The 16,353-nt window shown below is 35.6% G+C and overlaps 1 protein-coding gene across 1 annotated transcript in view; it reads left to right on the top strand.

The window, feature by feature from the left end:
* The window catches only part of galnt9 (polypeptide N-acetylgalactosaminyltransferase 9), a 167,934-nt gene that overhangs the window by 89,223 nt on the left and 62,358 nt on the right, over positions 1-16,353 (top strand). The window contains exon 5 of the mRNA XM_015379653.1: positions 5,828-6,025. Coding sequence (XP_015235139.1) covers positions 5,828-6,025 — 198 coding nt within the window. The remainder of the gene's footprint in view (positions 1-5,827; positions 6,026-16,353) is intronic.

Below are 16,353 nucleotides of genomic sequence, written 5' to 3'. Positions count from 1 at the left end.
GCTTCATCTGGATCCCTGAACCCTGGAGCATGATGAAGATTTGTCATTAATGTGAACAAACTGAAATTGATCAGATAGATAAGATTTAAACCAGTCTAGTGCTGTTCCTTCAATTCCAACAAAATATTCAAGTCATTCTAAAAGGATATTATGATCAACTGTATCAAATGCAGCACTGAGATCCAACAGGACGAGCACAGATACAAGTCCATTATCTGAGGCCATGAGAATATCATTAGTGACTTTCACCAGAGCTGTTTCATTGCTACGATGAGCTCTAAAGCCAGACTAAAACTCTTCAAAAAGTTCATTATGGTGTAAGTGATTGCACAGTTGTTTGGCAAATGGAGCCTAGGTGAAAGTTCAAAGGAAGAAACCTTTCCTACATTCACCTGCGACACAGCCAATCAGCTTTGAACCACACCTTCAATTGGCATCCAAAGCTCATCTTAAAATTCCTCCGATACGCATTTGTCTGCTCCGCTAACCAACAGTCCACAGACTGACCAACTTCATCTATCTCCACTCCACCACCAGTTTCAGGCCTGGGGGAAACAGCCCTATTCTTTGCTCCTGTTCATGCATATCTATCAAAATTACCGGTAAGCACTATGTTTTCTGCCGAGGTCTGAGCACCAAAGACAAAGTAATTGTATGAATAAATTTCTCCTAATTGTCTTTTCTCTTCGTGTGAGTTTTTCAGATTTAACTGCTTCCTTAATAATTTTAAATAGGAAAAGAAGATTGGCTATAGGTCTGTAATTGACCAAGTCATCTGGGTCAAGAGACAGTTTCTTAAGTAAAGGTTTAATTACAGCAATCTTAAAAGCCTTTGGTACACATCCCTGTAACAGAGGGAGATAATCACATTTAAAATGGAGGATGAGATCAAAGGGAATACTTCCTTAAATAACCTGGTTGGAACTGGATCTAACATACAAGTTTAAGGCTTAGATGTAAACAATAGTTTTGCTAACTCTAGAAGTTCAACTGGATCAAAGCAGACTAAACCTATATCCTATGTCTACCTCAGATGTTGTCTAACCATTCAGAGATAAACCAATTAGAGGAGTGTTAATGATCTTATTAAAAAAAGATCAATCTTATTTATAAAGATCCCATAAAATCATTACTGCTAAGAACAGGTGGGATGGACGGTTCAACAGAGCTATGGCTATGGGTGAGTTTGGCAACTGTATTGAAAAGATATCTAGGATTATACTTATTCTCTATTAATGTGGAGAAACATGCTGGTCTTGCTTTACAAAGGGTCCTCTTATACAGCAGTAAACTATTTTTCCAGTAAACTGTTTTTAAAGAACTACAGTGAGAAAGTTGAGCTTCAATGTCTGTCTGAAACCGTTGCTTACCACACATACACGCCTGAAAGTGCGGATGCGCAGAAAATGGTAGCTAACAGGAAGAGCACATAGCACACAACGGCCTTACATAAAAATATCACTAAAATGATTGACAATTAGGAGGGACAGTTAATTAGATCATCCACATGAAAATAATAGATCATCCTCTATACCTTTAAGTCATCAATGCTCGTGTACAAACAAGAAGTCTCACTTCAATATAAACTTTCCAATAGGTGTGGGTCTCACGGGTAAATTTATGGTTAAAACAAGTCCTTTCTTTACTAATAAGTTACTCACAGTCGGTGGAGTGGTTGGAAACTTTGCTCAAGTAAGAGTAATATTTCCTTATAATATTTCTGAAGTATATGTGAAAAGATCAGTGCAGTGAAACTATACTAAAGCAAATTTTGTTCAAAAAGTTACTCAAGAAAATGTATCTAAGTAAACATATCTAGTTCCTTCCTACCCATATATGCTCATATTAATCAGAAAGTATTTCAAGCAGTAGACACTAATGTTGGGTTTCTGCTACTCTATTTAAGCTTTAGTTGTGCCATGCAGCTGATATTATGAAGATGTCTAAATAAAATTTCTGGCAGCCTAACATATCTACTATCTGGCTCTGAAACAAAAGGCTAGAGATACAGGAGTGGTCTTAAGCTGCTGATTCCTGGTTACAAATCTTTTATGCTTCGCTTTCCCTTTGCATTGCCTGGAGACAAATCTGCCCCAATTCTTCTAAATACTTAATTGAATTTTGGCAATGATGTATTATATATTTTTTGGAAACACATAATTTAAGATACCGTATATGCTTTCACTATTTTAGAGGTCAGTTTTCATTCATAATCAAAATTATGGTACACTGCAATAGTCACTTATATAAGAAGTGTAATCCTTGACACACTAATGAGCTAAAGGAAAAAGGAAGAAAGCACAAAAAATGCAACAAACTGACAGTTTTATAAAATGTAACTTTTTTTAGCTGTTAGGTCAACAGCACTTTACGAAAAAAGTTGAAAACGATTTTTCAAACCAAACATCTTTTTCGATTTGGAAGAAAAACAACCTGTTTTTCAGAAGACGAGGTGGAAAAGTTGTGCCAAGGTTGTGAGGTGTGTTAAACTTTGTGAAAGTGTTGCACTTAAAGCCAAAGTAATCCTCATGCAAGAGTAAGAGACCCCACCATAAATATTTGCCAAGAATTACCTAACAAAATGTTTATAGTTAGGATTCCTTAACCAAAAGGCTCATCTTGGGAGTGAGAGAGCTTGTTCTTCTCTGAATGTACATATATTTGTGTATTTTAATGAATTCTTTGGATAAGCAGTAGTTTCAAATAGCTGAAGGAGGCTACTGCACAGCTTGTGGTGTTGATGATAAACCAAGAGATACAGACATCCAAAGAAGATAATTAATTCTCAGTAGAGCCTCATTTCTGACAGCACTGCAGCAAGGCATCTGAAGGGTCAGTTAACAAATCTACTGCGACTGCTACTGATAATGTACTGAATTAATAAAAAATAAAAAGAAGATGGGTTTACAGAAAAAAAAAAAAAAACAATAATAACAAAAAAAACATCCCTTTTCTTATGTGTCCTGTTTTGCAAATATAGCTCTGGGGAGTGATGTTCAAGAACTAAATAACAGTCCAACATATATGCTTTTACAAGTAGACCATTCTGCTTTTTTGCCATAAGGTTTGGCTTGATAAATATTTATGAAGCTTTATTAGAAATGTAAAAGGTATAAAAAGTAGGCAGAAAGAGGAAAAAGGGGGAGGGGGAGAGGAAAAAAAACTAGCCTGACATAGTCCGACTCAATTCTAGTCAGAATATGAGTCTGATGCTGCTCCATAGAGCTGTGATTATGGGGCGTGTTTTGAACGAACCAGGAAAAAAAATGCCTCTGCACTCAATTGGATAGACCTACAACCAATAAGAGCAACGGAGTGCGTGACGTATGACCAAGAGAGCCAGCTGATAAATTAAACTTTTGCCGAATCCCGTAGGAAGGACGCCAAAAACATCTTTCTTTTCAACAAATGCCTTGATCGTGTTTCTCTGTTCCTCTTTTAAAATTAATTTGCTGTCGGTGTCTTCTAGAACAGACCTAATAGCAGAATCTACACACCTCAACTCTCCAGCGGCAGCCATTGTTGTTGTCACCCAAGCGCGCTTTGGTCACGTGGTTGATTACGTTACTGTTGATCATCTGTCCATCATCGTATAAAGCCCGCCCTGACAATTTGATTGGCCCGCCAGATATTGTGCGAGCATACTCCCGCTACTACTGAGCAATGCCAGACCGAACTTCCCGACCTCAAACCTTGTGGGCGGGACTAAGTTAGGAATGGCACGCAGGCTAGAATAAAACATACCTTTTTAAGCAAATCAAGTTTTCTGGGGACCTTTTGATACTCTTTGATGTACAAGTTTTGGTGTCCCAACTTAAAGAAATTGTTTGTTTAATCTTAAAGGTTAGCTGACTGCTTGTAGAACAGTTCATCTGAGCATGTAGCTGGAAAAAGCATCAAATTAAGGAACTTAGCAGATGGTTGCAGGGTCCATCCATATGTTACTATATTTTAAGGGCTGACCTCAGTCACCTGAATGGAGTTGGATTTATTGGATTTATTTAAAATTTTGTTTATTTCTTTCTGCTTACAAATATTATATTAACTTTTAAAATGAATGTTGGAGCATCTATAACAGTTATTGTAATTTGCACTGATTAAACTTATTTTTTCTAAAGAAAAGCATCCTGAAAGTTGTTCTCTAGTAATAAGAATACATTTTATTAAATAGTATTTTCACATGTGAATTAAATACCAGTTTTAGGGAAATATTTTGGTCTTTGAACTCAGAAGAATATCATAGTGCAAAATGAGAAACTCAAGATCCAAACAGTTAAATCATTCAGTACTTTTTTTCCTTGGACCTACGTATGTAATTAATATTTGTTCAGATTTTTATTTTTTTATTATTATTATTTAAGAAATTGCCACACTTCATAAGGTATTCGTGTCCATCTATAAACTAAGTTATCAAAACTAATTTGTGCCTGAATATTATAATTCCTTTGTCAAGGTTGCTAAGTGCCTTACAGCAGCGCCTCCAGCTGAGGCTTAAATTCTTCTTTGAAAACTTTATTTGATTGACTTTGGATGATTCTGGTTCAAACCTGAAAAACAGCAGAGTGAAGTTGAATGCTTGTATTGCTTTGAAGCTGTGAAGCAACACTGCTAGGAAGTTTTCACCAAACAGCAAGAGCTCTGTCTTTGCAATTTGGTATTGTTTATGTAGTTTACAAATGGAACTTGGATGAGATACATTGCATGTGTTTAGACAGTGAAAACCTTAAAGATGCACAAACACTGATTAGTTTAGTTCAATGTACATTAATGATAACAGAGTAAACTAAGTGGAAAACAATACATACAGATTTTTGCTATAATGCTTTCTAGTAAAAACCAAAAAATGAGGCTTTTTCCTCAATATCTACTTTTTGAGGGAAACTATTTTTTTTTAACTCCAGATCATGGATGGAAACTCAATTATGTTTCTTGCTTTCTTACTTTGACCTCTATTGTCTCATTGATAGTTGGCATTGATTAAGGCCATTAGGAATAAAAACTGAATTGGTTTCATTTAAAATTTTGGTGAAATATATTGTCATTGTTGTAAAGGTGTGCAATAAAAAGGTCTTAAAAACATGATGCTTTAACACTAGCATCTTACTTTAAAAACTTAGAAGAATTCATCTTTTTTATTTGTTTATTGAGGAAAACATTCAACAAAATCAAGTGCATTGCAGTTTTTAACACTTCTTTAATTGCTAAAAAGTAAACAATGACATCTTACAAATTATTTAACATAATTAACAAAAAAGGATCTTTTAGTTAGTAATTTTTAAATGCTTTATTCCCTAAAGCAACGATACAGTATGAGTTAAAAATGTGATTTTTTTTTTTTCTCAGCTGATAACCTAAGTTTATCTTCCCACTCAGTACTTTGAGGAGAATACTAATGGAGGACAGAAAGCCTAAAAGCTCACTTTTAAAAGAAGCAGCAAAGGGTGGCATTTAGGGGTCATCAGGTTGTCATATTGCATTTTTCTAAGTGTTTGTACACAACTTAACCAGACTTCCATATAATTGTGGTGAGAGCTGTCACTGCTTCTTGATTAAATACATTGATATTCAGTCATCAAAACTGGAATACCAAATGTCTTCCTTGACATTACCCATCACGTCAGTCTTGGCCTTGTGCATTGTCTGCAGCAGTACCAACAATATAGAACTATAGAACAGAAATAAATGAAGCATCACAATGTAATTTACCAAGCTTCAAGCTACTAATCTGTCTCAAATCATTTCCCGCATAGAACTGTGCTGCTAAACTTTTGAATGAGTTATTTTAATAGATCAGCTTTAACATTGTGTTTTCTTCTTCTTTTCAAAGGGCTGAACCCATTCTGACCCGGATGAAGCAGGATCATACTCGCATTATTCTACCTGCCATAGACAACATCAAGTACAACACCTTTGAGGTGCAGCAGTATGCCAACGCCGCCCACGGCTACAACTGGGGTTTGTGGTGCATGTACATCATCCCCCCACAAGAGTGGCTGGACAAGGGCGATGAGACAGCCCCTATCAGGTAAGGGCATGAGCTGGAGAACAGCTTACATTATAGATGAGGATGTATGATGAAATATGGATAGCTTTGGGGTATGACTTATTCATGTTTAGAGCCATCAAACTATGGAGATATGTAGCTTAGTGTGGCTCACGCAAATAAGCCTTCCTTTAGCCAGCTGTCTAATTAATATGATGAACAGGTTCATTTTGATGCAGGATCAGGAGGCCATTTTGATGAGGTGTCATTAGTGTAATTGTGAGATCCACCCACCATACACACACACACCCTTCAACCCCCAGCTGGAGGACAGTGAAAGTATATCGTATTTCTAAATTATCTGGATTTGGTTAAACAGAAATAAAAAATAGAAATCAAAAGATTCATGTTTTTCAAGCCCCCATTAGTTCATGGTATCAAAGTTTCAAAAAGTTAGGGTTTTAAAACTGCACCAATTATACATCAAACAGTTCTTAAGGGTAATGATGATTTTCCGAGACACCCTAAAGATTACCGAGAGACACCAGACTTTGAAACGAGAACGGTTTAATCAAGCTTGGGTTGCATTTAGCTGCTATGCTTTGAATACAAGTAATTGGATAATGTTATGCATTTTTATTTAAAAACCTTTAGGGAAATACTGTGAACCTGTTATTTTCACTTAATGTTATAGGAACATGAGTACAGGATTCCCATGCCGAGTCTCATCTGGTTGTCATAGTAAAAAAAAAAAAATCATCCTTCTGCTGTGTTGCATTATTTAACATGAGATGAGGCTATAAATAAATGAGAAAATGGATACTGTTTCATAACTGTGATACAATATGAAGAACGCTGGTAATCAGTCCCCATATGTAGATATGTTATATGACATTTACATAATACAACATTAATAACAAAAAACATAAACATGTACTGGAAAAAAGTGCCATCCTCCTTAGAGACTTATTCATCATCAACTTTTAATATCTTGCAAAAATAAACTTAGCTTTCTGGCAGTATGAAGTAGATCTATAGATCTGAAAAAATGAACAGACTTACCTCAAGTGGCAAGAAAGTCACAGACAAAGGAGGAGCAGGTCACTAACATCCATAAGATTGGAAAAGGCAACAACTTTTTAAAATATGTTGTTTACTTTTATATTTGCAAATAGTCAGATTTGTTTGATTTGCCTTTTCTCTTCAATGATAAAATCATAATTTTAATATTTATTCAAGTAAAATACAATTTGCACTCAATCTTTTAATGGAATTTTTCAAATTTATTTATTACTAGTTGAAACAACTCAAACTGAAGCTTTTATGATTTAAAATATTTTAGTTTACAAAAAAAATAACTAATTCAATTATAAAAAAAAGAAGAAGGTAAGTTGTTTAGTTTGGAGAAGTCAAAAAAATGTAACAGAAATCAGTGGTCAAAGGTTCTTTGGTGTTTATATTATGCTTGACCCAAGTTACAGTTACTACATATTTTCATGCCAACTCTCTGTGATCCTTAATCACAACAAAATGAAGACTGAGACCAAGAAAAATAAAAGCTAAATCCCAGGCAAATTTAATTAACTTCATATAACCTCTCCATTTAAAAGGTTAAAGCTCGGTGAGTGGAGCTAATTGGTGTGTTTTTTAAAACACATTTATTGGCATGTGGTGCACAAACAGTACAAGATGAGTTTCAGACGCTACATTCAAGTCTGTTTACATGTTGACAATGTGCTGCCTGCAGATGGATTGTCTCAGGGGCCAGCAGAAGTGTGTCGACTGGGTAGATTTCTATTGGAAATCACTATGCCGCTTGTTGTCTCAGGGTTTGTGTCTATCAATGACAGAGTCCCTGTCATTCTTAGAGGTCAGTCTAAAAGGCATTTCTTAGTTTGTTTGATGAATTGAAAGACAACAATTGGAAAAGGATGCCAGAATGTCACTTTCTGAGAACGGGAGATTGGAACCATTTTGACAAAGACGGACAAAGGCTTTCATCTGCGGCAGCTGTGATTACTCACAGCATGCTAAAGGGACAAGACAGAATGAAAATATTGTTGAAATGGCAAATTTTTTTTTTTTTATTTGAGAAAAATGGAAAACACTTAACTGAAGTGGTATGATAACCATTTCCCAAGTAAAAAGAAAAGTGTAGCAAAAGCAGAAGGCCCACACTATAATTTATGTTTACCATTTTTGCATGTCCCAGATGAGTCCAAACACATTTTGAAAACATGCAAATCATTTCGCTGTAACTCTTGGCTGAGTAATTCACAGATGAAAAGATGGTAGATATTAGATTATGTTTGTATACAATAAGTCGAAATTATACTGAATTATGCATTGCGGCTTGAAATTGATGCCGCTTATCTTTTCTTTTTTTCGTATTCACTTAAAGACGGCTTTCATTCTGAACCTACCACTAACACCCAACCTAAGATTAAACATTTTATTTAGAGTTGGCTTGTCTTTGATTGAAATGTATACTTTATGTGACTTATATAAACCGATCCTGATTGGCGAACCTATTGGAAACCATACATACAATCTTTTGTTTGACCAGTAAACAAACCATTTAGTACCTTGGTGTTATCAGGATGCACTTATTACTGCAGTTAAACAGCTCTTTTTTTTCAGTTTCAGTCAGCTGTTTATAAACAAAGTCCAAGGTATTATGGGAGCGGAAACTTAATGAACCGACACACTTTTTATCACATGCTGTTTTTTATTTTCATGCTGGTTTTGGAACTGTTGGTTGTTTTTTTTAAGGAGACATCACAATTTTCATGTTAAAATGTGTTGTTTTTTTAGGCTTAGTTTAAACCTGCCAGAAAATCTGAAGTGTAAAATTGGCTTTTATTTTATTGGGTTTTTTTTTTTGTGGGTTTGCTGTAGGGCCAGCCCAATTTATCTCTAAAGCCAATGCAGCCTGATCACCATGAGACTCTACTCTAGAGATCATTTTGCATTTCTTTATTTTTTTCTCTGAAAATTAAAGACTATTAATGTAGAAGTATTGTATTTAACAAAGATTTAGAATCTAAATCATTGTAATACAAAGCATTTCAATTGGTAAAAAAATGTTGAAGGCATTTTAAAATATCACATTTGTAATGATTTTGTATATAAAATAATAATAAACATCAATTTTAATTCTAAAACTGACTGTGTCACGTTTTGGTTGTGGTTTAGAGGACTCAAATGCAGAGGCAGAGAGGCTGAGGTGATTTATTATTGCAAATAATAATAAGAGGGGCAAAATTCAAAAATCCAACTAAAAATGTAATACAGACCAGAACCATGGAGACATCAGGGAGAGACGAAGTGAGCAGAGAACAGTGACGACAGGAACAGCGACAACAAGGAACCAACAAGGAGTGATTGCAGAGGGAGAGTATATGTAGCTGACTGAGACAATGGCAGGGCTAACGAGCTGACAAGGAGCAGGTGTGAGAGGAGACAACGAGGGAGCCAAGGGGAAAGGAAAACACACAAGAGGGCAACTGAGGACAACAACAGAAAAACCTGAGAACTAACATAAATCTAGAAACTACAACAAAATAGGAATTAAACCAATAAAACCAGGAAACATTGAGCAAAGTAAAGGACTACAGAACCAAAACCATGACAGACTGCATTCTTTCACATAGGCTGTGATATTGGGCCTGGTCCTAAGATAGTGATTAATTATCTTAATTCAACCTGAAAAAATCACAGAAGAGGGAAGGCAATTAGAAGAGTTTTATTGAAACAATATTTCAAGACTGTGGCGCTCAGGCTTGGCAGGGTTACATTAACAATGTAGTTTACTTTTATGACATGCACGAGATGCTGAAACTGCCTGAAACTGGTGGTGTACCGGAGATGGTATGAAGATGGATGCCAGCTGAGACCTGGCAGGTTTGAACCTCCTTGCTGAGTAAGCATAAAGCGACAGAGGAGAGAGAAAAAAAAAACCTACCCTTCGGAAAAAAAATCTCTGGCAGAACTGGGCTCAACATGGGGGTCTATGCTGGAGCGGCTGAGTATGCCTTGTAAAAGCAGTATATGTCCAGAGAATTACTACGATAGGGGTAAGCAGCGGAATGGAGAAGAAGCCAGATGAATTTGGAAGGATGGTGGTGCAGGGGGTGGAGGAGGGTTGAATCAGAGTCATCAGAATCAAAGACTGACAGGCAATCCAACTCGGATGCTTGTTGGTGGCAGGTTGGGCTGCTGATTGAAGTCTTTTTAGCAGGACTCTGATGCTTATTGGATTAAGAGCAGGTATAGTTAAATGAACAGCTGCTTCATTGAAGTTTTCATAGCATTTTGGTCAGTGATGTTTATTTTTGCCATATTGGCCAGCTTCATTATTGAAACTATTGCAAAAAATTCAGGTATTAGAGTAGGTTAGATATCCAAAAACATTATATTATAGGCATTTCAAATAGTTTGAAAACCAGTTACAAATTTATGATTGGTGCAGCTGAATCTTAGATACTTTTTATTGATCTGTCTCATACATCTATCACTCACTCATTCTGCAAACAGTGGCTAGGCAAGGGATGAGTGGCCCCTGCAGACTCACCTTCTGTACACTAAAAATAACCAAACCATGTAGGAATAAATCTGTGAGACCTTTACATTACAGTACCTTAGTACTTGCAACACAGAGTCAATTATTTTTCTATTAGACCTAAATATATATCAATTTAATTTAAGTCAATGCAGTTTTTGTCAACTTCTAGTTTTTTTTGTCCTGCTAATTTATTTCTGCAGGATGGATTGCCGCTGCAACATCTCGCCTCAGAATAAGCAAATTATGAGGTGATCATTGAAGGCACTTCCGATGTATGGTGTTTAGTCTCTTTTCAGTTTTTAGGAGGAACAGATGGCTCCAATTATTCACATAATTGGCTTCAGTTAATTGGTTCTCGTCGAGGGAATTGGTTAAATATTGTGCATTTGATCACCTTGCAGATCCAACAAATGAGAACAGCATGAAACTTTGACAAGAACTATTCTAATACTACTTAAATCCTGTATTTATACATTAAGCTTTCACTGCTGACAATACTAGTAGGTATATGCAGCAATTTTTCACCCCACAAACCTCAACATACAGTACTCCTTCTGCTCTCATCAACCAAACCATCTTCAGATTCCCATATCCAGATTGAGCACAATGGGATACAGAGCTTTCTATGCTGTGTCTCCGTCTGCTTTAGGAAAAGGACTAAAAATATGATTTATAATTTAATTTTTTTTATAGTTGCCAACTAATTTAACATTAATTTAATTCTTATCATGTTTTTTTTTAAATCCTGTAACCACATTAACATTTTCATAATGTAAAGCACAGTAACAATAACGTAATATCTCATGCAGTTTGAGAAAAATCAGAATCATTGTGAAGATTGTATTTGTTTTGTTAAGATGTTGGATCTATCAGTACAAATGGAAATGGTGCTAATTGTTTGATGTCTTCAAGAAACGGATTCATAGTAGGGGTTACTAAACTTTTCAGTTTTCACCCACAAAGACCAACAAGAGTCGACTCATGACCCAAACTATTGGTTGAATACACAAACGCCTCTACAAATCAATAAAATATCGATTTAATATCTTTAAAAATGCCTCCACAACCAAAGTAGTTTCTTTTGTCAATTTCTAAGTGAGGCTTTTGTAACTTGAGGCATATAAATGTTTATTTATTTATTAGAATTTCTGTAGTGGACCTTAAACACCCTAGGGTTTGATCAATCATCTTTATTTTTTTTTTAATGGAGCCTAGGCAGAAGTTCAACTGAAAAACGATTACTTACCCTTATGCGCCTCTGTCACAGGCCAATCAGTTTTCAACCATATCTCCACGAAAGTCAATCAGCATTCATAGTTCATCTTAAAAGGTCTCCAAATCCACATCTCACTCTGCTACAAAAAAGCGCAGGCAGTGGTTGCGCTATGTCGGACTTTGATTCAGATGACCCCAATTCAACCCACCTCGATCCTCATCTCCACCATCGTAGCTAAAGCCGAGTCAGAGGCAGAGGACCGCCATGTTGAGCCTGGTTCTGCCAGAGGCTTCTTCTGAAAGGGGAGTTTTTCTTCTCCACTGTGGCTTCATGCTTGCTCATCATGGACAGGTTCAAGCAACCGTTTTTATCCAAGCTGGACATCTGTCTTCCAGGTCTACGAGTGAAGCGCTAATATCAGCTCTCAAAGTCCAATGTATGTCTCCATACAGCTCAAGCACACTGTCTCGCCAGCCAGCGATCATGGACTGACCAACTTCATCTATCTTCACCCCACCACCAGTTTCAGGCCTGGGGGGGAAACATCCCTTTTCTTTACTCCTTTTTATGCATAAGCAAAATTTAGTGCTAATGTTTCTTGCCGAGGTCTGAGCGCCAGTAAATGTATCAATAAAATTCTTCTAATTGTATTTTCAGTTTCAGTTTTTGAGATTTAACTGTAATTAATTGTGATTTTAAATTTATTATTTAAAAATGAATCCATATTTAATTTTTTTTTCACTGAATGTAGTGACACCTATCGTATATAACGGATCTTAGCAAATGTTTGTTTTTGCAGTTTTTTAAATAATTATTTGCATGTTATTTTTTTCTTCCTATGTCAAAATTTAAACCACATTCTTTTCATTAAATATTTTTCAATATAAAAGGAAAAAAATGCTGCCAGGAAGCTTTGCCCAAACAATGTTCTAACAGGTTTATGTTGTATGGAAAACCAAGGTAGCTGGTTTGTCAAAAAGATGAGACAGGTGAGACAAATAACGCTTGGTTTCTTCTGGATGCTCACAAATGTACATTTTAGCATGTAAAAGCCACATTGTCTCCCACTTGAAATGCCTGACAAGACTGAATTTTGTTATGTGAGGAGGCATAAACAGTGATTTGCACTGTCACGTTTAGACGAAAACAGCTTCATCTATATTCATTGAATTATAAACACATGGAAGTGGTTAAGAACTATGCCACAGTGTTTTTTGATGTTACTTTTGAACTAATTTAAGCGTATTGAATCAATTTGACAGAAGTCATTTAACATTATATGACTGCAAAAATGTAAAGCCATACTCACCACATGAGTAAAGGTTTTGTAAAAAGGCTTTTTTTTTAATATAAAATCCATCGTTCTGAGAGGTTTTCACTGTTGTCTCTTTTATTCGTTTATCCAGGATGTCCAAAATAACACTCAAAAGTGATGGCTCACACTGTGTTTTATCTGAGGTCTGAGCTTAAAAGCTTCTTTCACTTTGGCTTACACACCGTATGGCCCAATGCACTCTCTTAGTACAGACTCAATAAATCACAGCACAGCCCAGATGCTCTTAAAACTACTACATACTGCTATGTCTTCAGTACCAAGGCTGAGATTTTCACTTGTGAGTGTCTTTATGTTTGTAATAACATGCATGGTTAAGTCTCTCTGGTTATTATGTTAGCTAGATGAATTGAGATCATTCCCAGTTACTCTACAATAATGATGTTCCCAGCATAAAGGCTGCCACTGAAACACTTAAGACTTGGCAAGAGGAAAGTACTAAACTGTGAGGTTAGAGTGAAATAAAGCCGTCTCTTGCTCTGCCTTCCTGCTCTGTGGGTCTGGGATGTAGAAGGTGTCTCAGGTAGTGAAAATGTCTTGTTAGATCTTTGCAATGAAAAGGGAAACATTAAAAAAAAATATATTTTTTTTTCGTTTTTTCTTTTTTATCTAATCTAGGCTGTAAAAACATTGAAATTGTAAAAGACAAAAACATAGCAGTGTGTTTTTTTCCTCCATGGTTTCTTTCATGACTTGTCCTGCCCCTTTGCTTTTTTTCATCTTGACAGCTGTAAAAATGCTGCTCAAAACCGATTTGTCAGACAAGGGCTTGACCAGTGTTAAATGCCGCTGTTGTTCAGTGCACACAGTGACAAATGTCATCATAAATAAACCTCCCAGATGCCCCCTTAGGTGGACTTTTGACCAACAGAGAATTTGTAAGACTTTTCATCTCCCATTTACTAAAAAAGAATGAAATTCTACATGGCATCATTTTTATCAAACTTATATAGATAATTGATAATTTTGACTTCTTATTAACTCATCATTTTGGTCTACAATTTTAAAGCTGTATGGTTAGAAATGAAAAATATATCATAAAAATTCCTTCCTCCAATGACTCTCTTCAGCTTATTATTATTTATTGAGTTGTTTTACATATGAGAAAGGAAAGTTAAAAGATGAAGATTGATTTAATTTCTATACTTTCATTCAAGTATATATATATATTTTTTTTTCATTAAAGTATATATATTTTTCATTACTTTGTTTTCAATAAATCATTAATCATTAATCAATAAAACTAAAACATAAATTAGGATTAGTTTGGTACTTTTTTTTTTACCTACTAGCTATAATTTCCCTTTAAAAAAAAGGGACATAAAAATGCATGCAACCATTTTTGTAGATAATTATTTATTTATCAGATTTATTTAGGAATTAATCAAGATATCAATATTGTCTCATCCCTTTTCTAATGGATTGAGACAGCATTTGCTGATAGAGTCCATCTCCAATACTTCATTTAGAACATAACAAAAGATCTGCTCCACCACTCTTTAAAGAATGTGTGTCTATACATGGAATTTTAAACATGAAAACCAAATTTTTTACATCAAAAACATGAGTCTAAGATCACTTATTATCTGTCTAAAACAGATTCCTCTCAGGTATCTGGTATTTCTCTACCACATCATGTCACAGTTTATTTATACTTGTTTTTGACTCTTATTTACTGCATTTATTTTAGTGCTGGCAGCCACACATGAAAAAACAGGCGGTCGCAGTGACATAAGAGTCCTTGCATCACATGTTAGAGCCATCCTATCTGCTTAAAGTGATCCAGAGATTTGGTTTTAACCTCATTGTGGAGAGTGGGGTTCACTGTGTGTCGATGAGAGGGAATGTTATCTTACTGTAAGTGTGCTCCACAGAATTAAAGCACTGCGTGCTGTCATAAATTATTTTCAGCACTAGATAATATTGTTTTAGCTTTGCTTTTTCTGAGTCGGGGGAAACTTTGTTCAATGCTTTTCTCCTCTGCTTGCATGCAGGTAAGATCAGCTGGGGGGTTTTTTCTGCCTCCTCCACATAACATGGTGAACTTTAGTTTTTAATCTTAGTTTCTTGTTGTTGTTTTTTTAACATCTGTTACTGTTAATGACAGAGTTCTTAATTTATGAGGTTTCAGCTTGTATTTGTTGATCTGCCTTTGCAAGTTCATCATAGTTATCATTTTAAAGGGGGTATACCTGTAGTCTGAAAACCTGATGTATTGTGTTTTAATGAGTACCTGTAGTGTAAGAGATCTTACCCCCATCCTACTAATGCTGCTTTCTCTGACCATCAGCTGCAGCACATCTGAGATGATGTTAATAATAAGTGATCCAAAAAAACTTTTTTAACATGACTTCTCTTTGATAACGATAGTTAGACTAAACTTCTATCAACATAAACCATGAAAAAATTCTCCATTGTACTGCATACATGCTAAGGTTGTCATATCACTCAGCCCCTGGATGACCCTAACTTAATAAGCAGGTGATCAGCCTAGTTTGAAGTGTTGTTTTCATAATTTTAAGAAGCCTTAGTTAAGTGAACTGACTACAGTTTTTTCAAGATAAACATTTACAGAGAATAATTACTTTAGAGCACTCATTTAAAAAGAAACAAATAAAAGTCAACCCTATAAAAAATACATTGACCTTAATCAAGTTTGAGAATACAGAAATATACCTGCTTTATTGTAACAGGAAACCAAACCTTTTTTCCATACTGTAGTTGTCATTTTATCAGATTATTTTACCTTCCCCTTTAAAAAAAAAATTAACTTTACATGCCCACATTATTTCTTAATCTCTTAAGCCTCTGTCTGTGCTGATGTGCAAGTAGAACAGAATTCTCATATGGGCTGCACTGCTAAGTGTAATCTGCAATAAAATGAAAAGATCTTTATGTTCCCCTCTTGCCTTTTTTCTTTTAGAAGATCATTTTCAGTCTGAAATGTGCTTTGTTTATGCGGATATAAACTTTGAGTTTTGACATTAGCACATAGATCCAAGAGCAGATTCCTTTAGTTTAACAGAGGCATATCATCATCTGACTACCGTGGAAAAACAAATGGATGGATATTAAGAATCGTTAAAAATCATTGTTATGTCCCACTTCATCCAGGACCGGGTTGTGGGGGCAGCAGTCTCAGTAGAGAATCCCAGACTTCCCACTGCAAAGACACCTCCAGCTATGCTGGGGAAAGCCAAAGATTCTCTCTCAGCTAGTCCAGACACATAGTCCCTCCAGCATGTCCTGGGTTGTCC

Source organism: Cyprinodon variegatus, unplaced genomic scaffold (assembly GCF_000732505.1).
Source record: "Cyprinodon variegatus isolate N-32 unplaced genomic scaffold, C_variegatus-1.0 Scaffold197, whole genome shotgun sequence".
NCBI lineage: Eukaryota > Metazoa > Chordata > Actinopteri > Cyprinodontiformes > Cyprinodontidae > Cyprinodon > Cyprinodon variegatus.
This window is presented reverse-complemented; position numbering and strand designations above follow the sequence as displayed.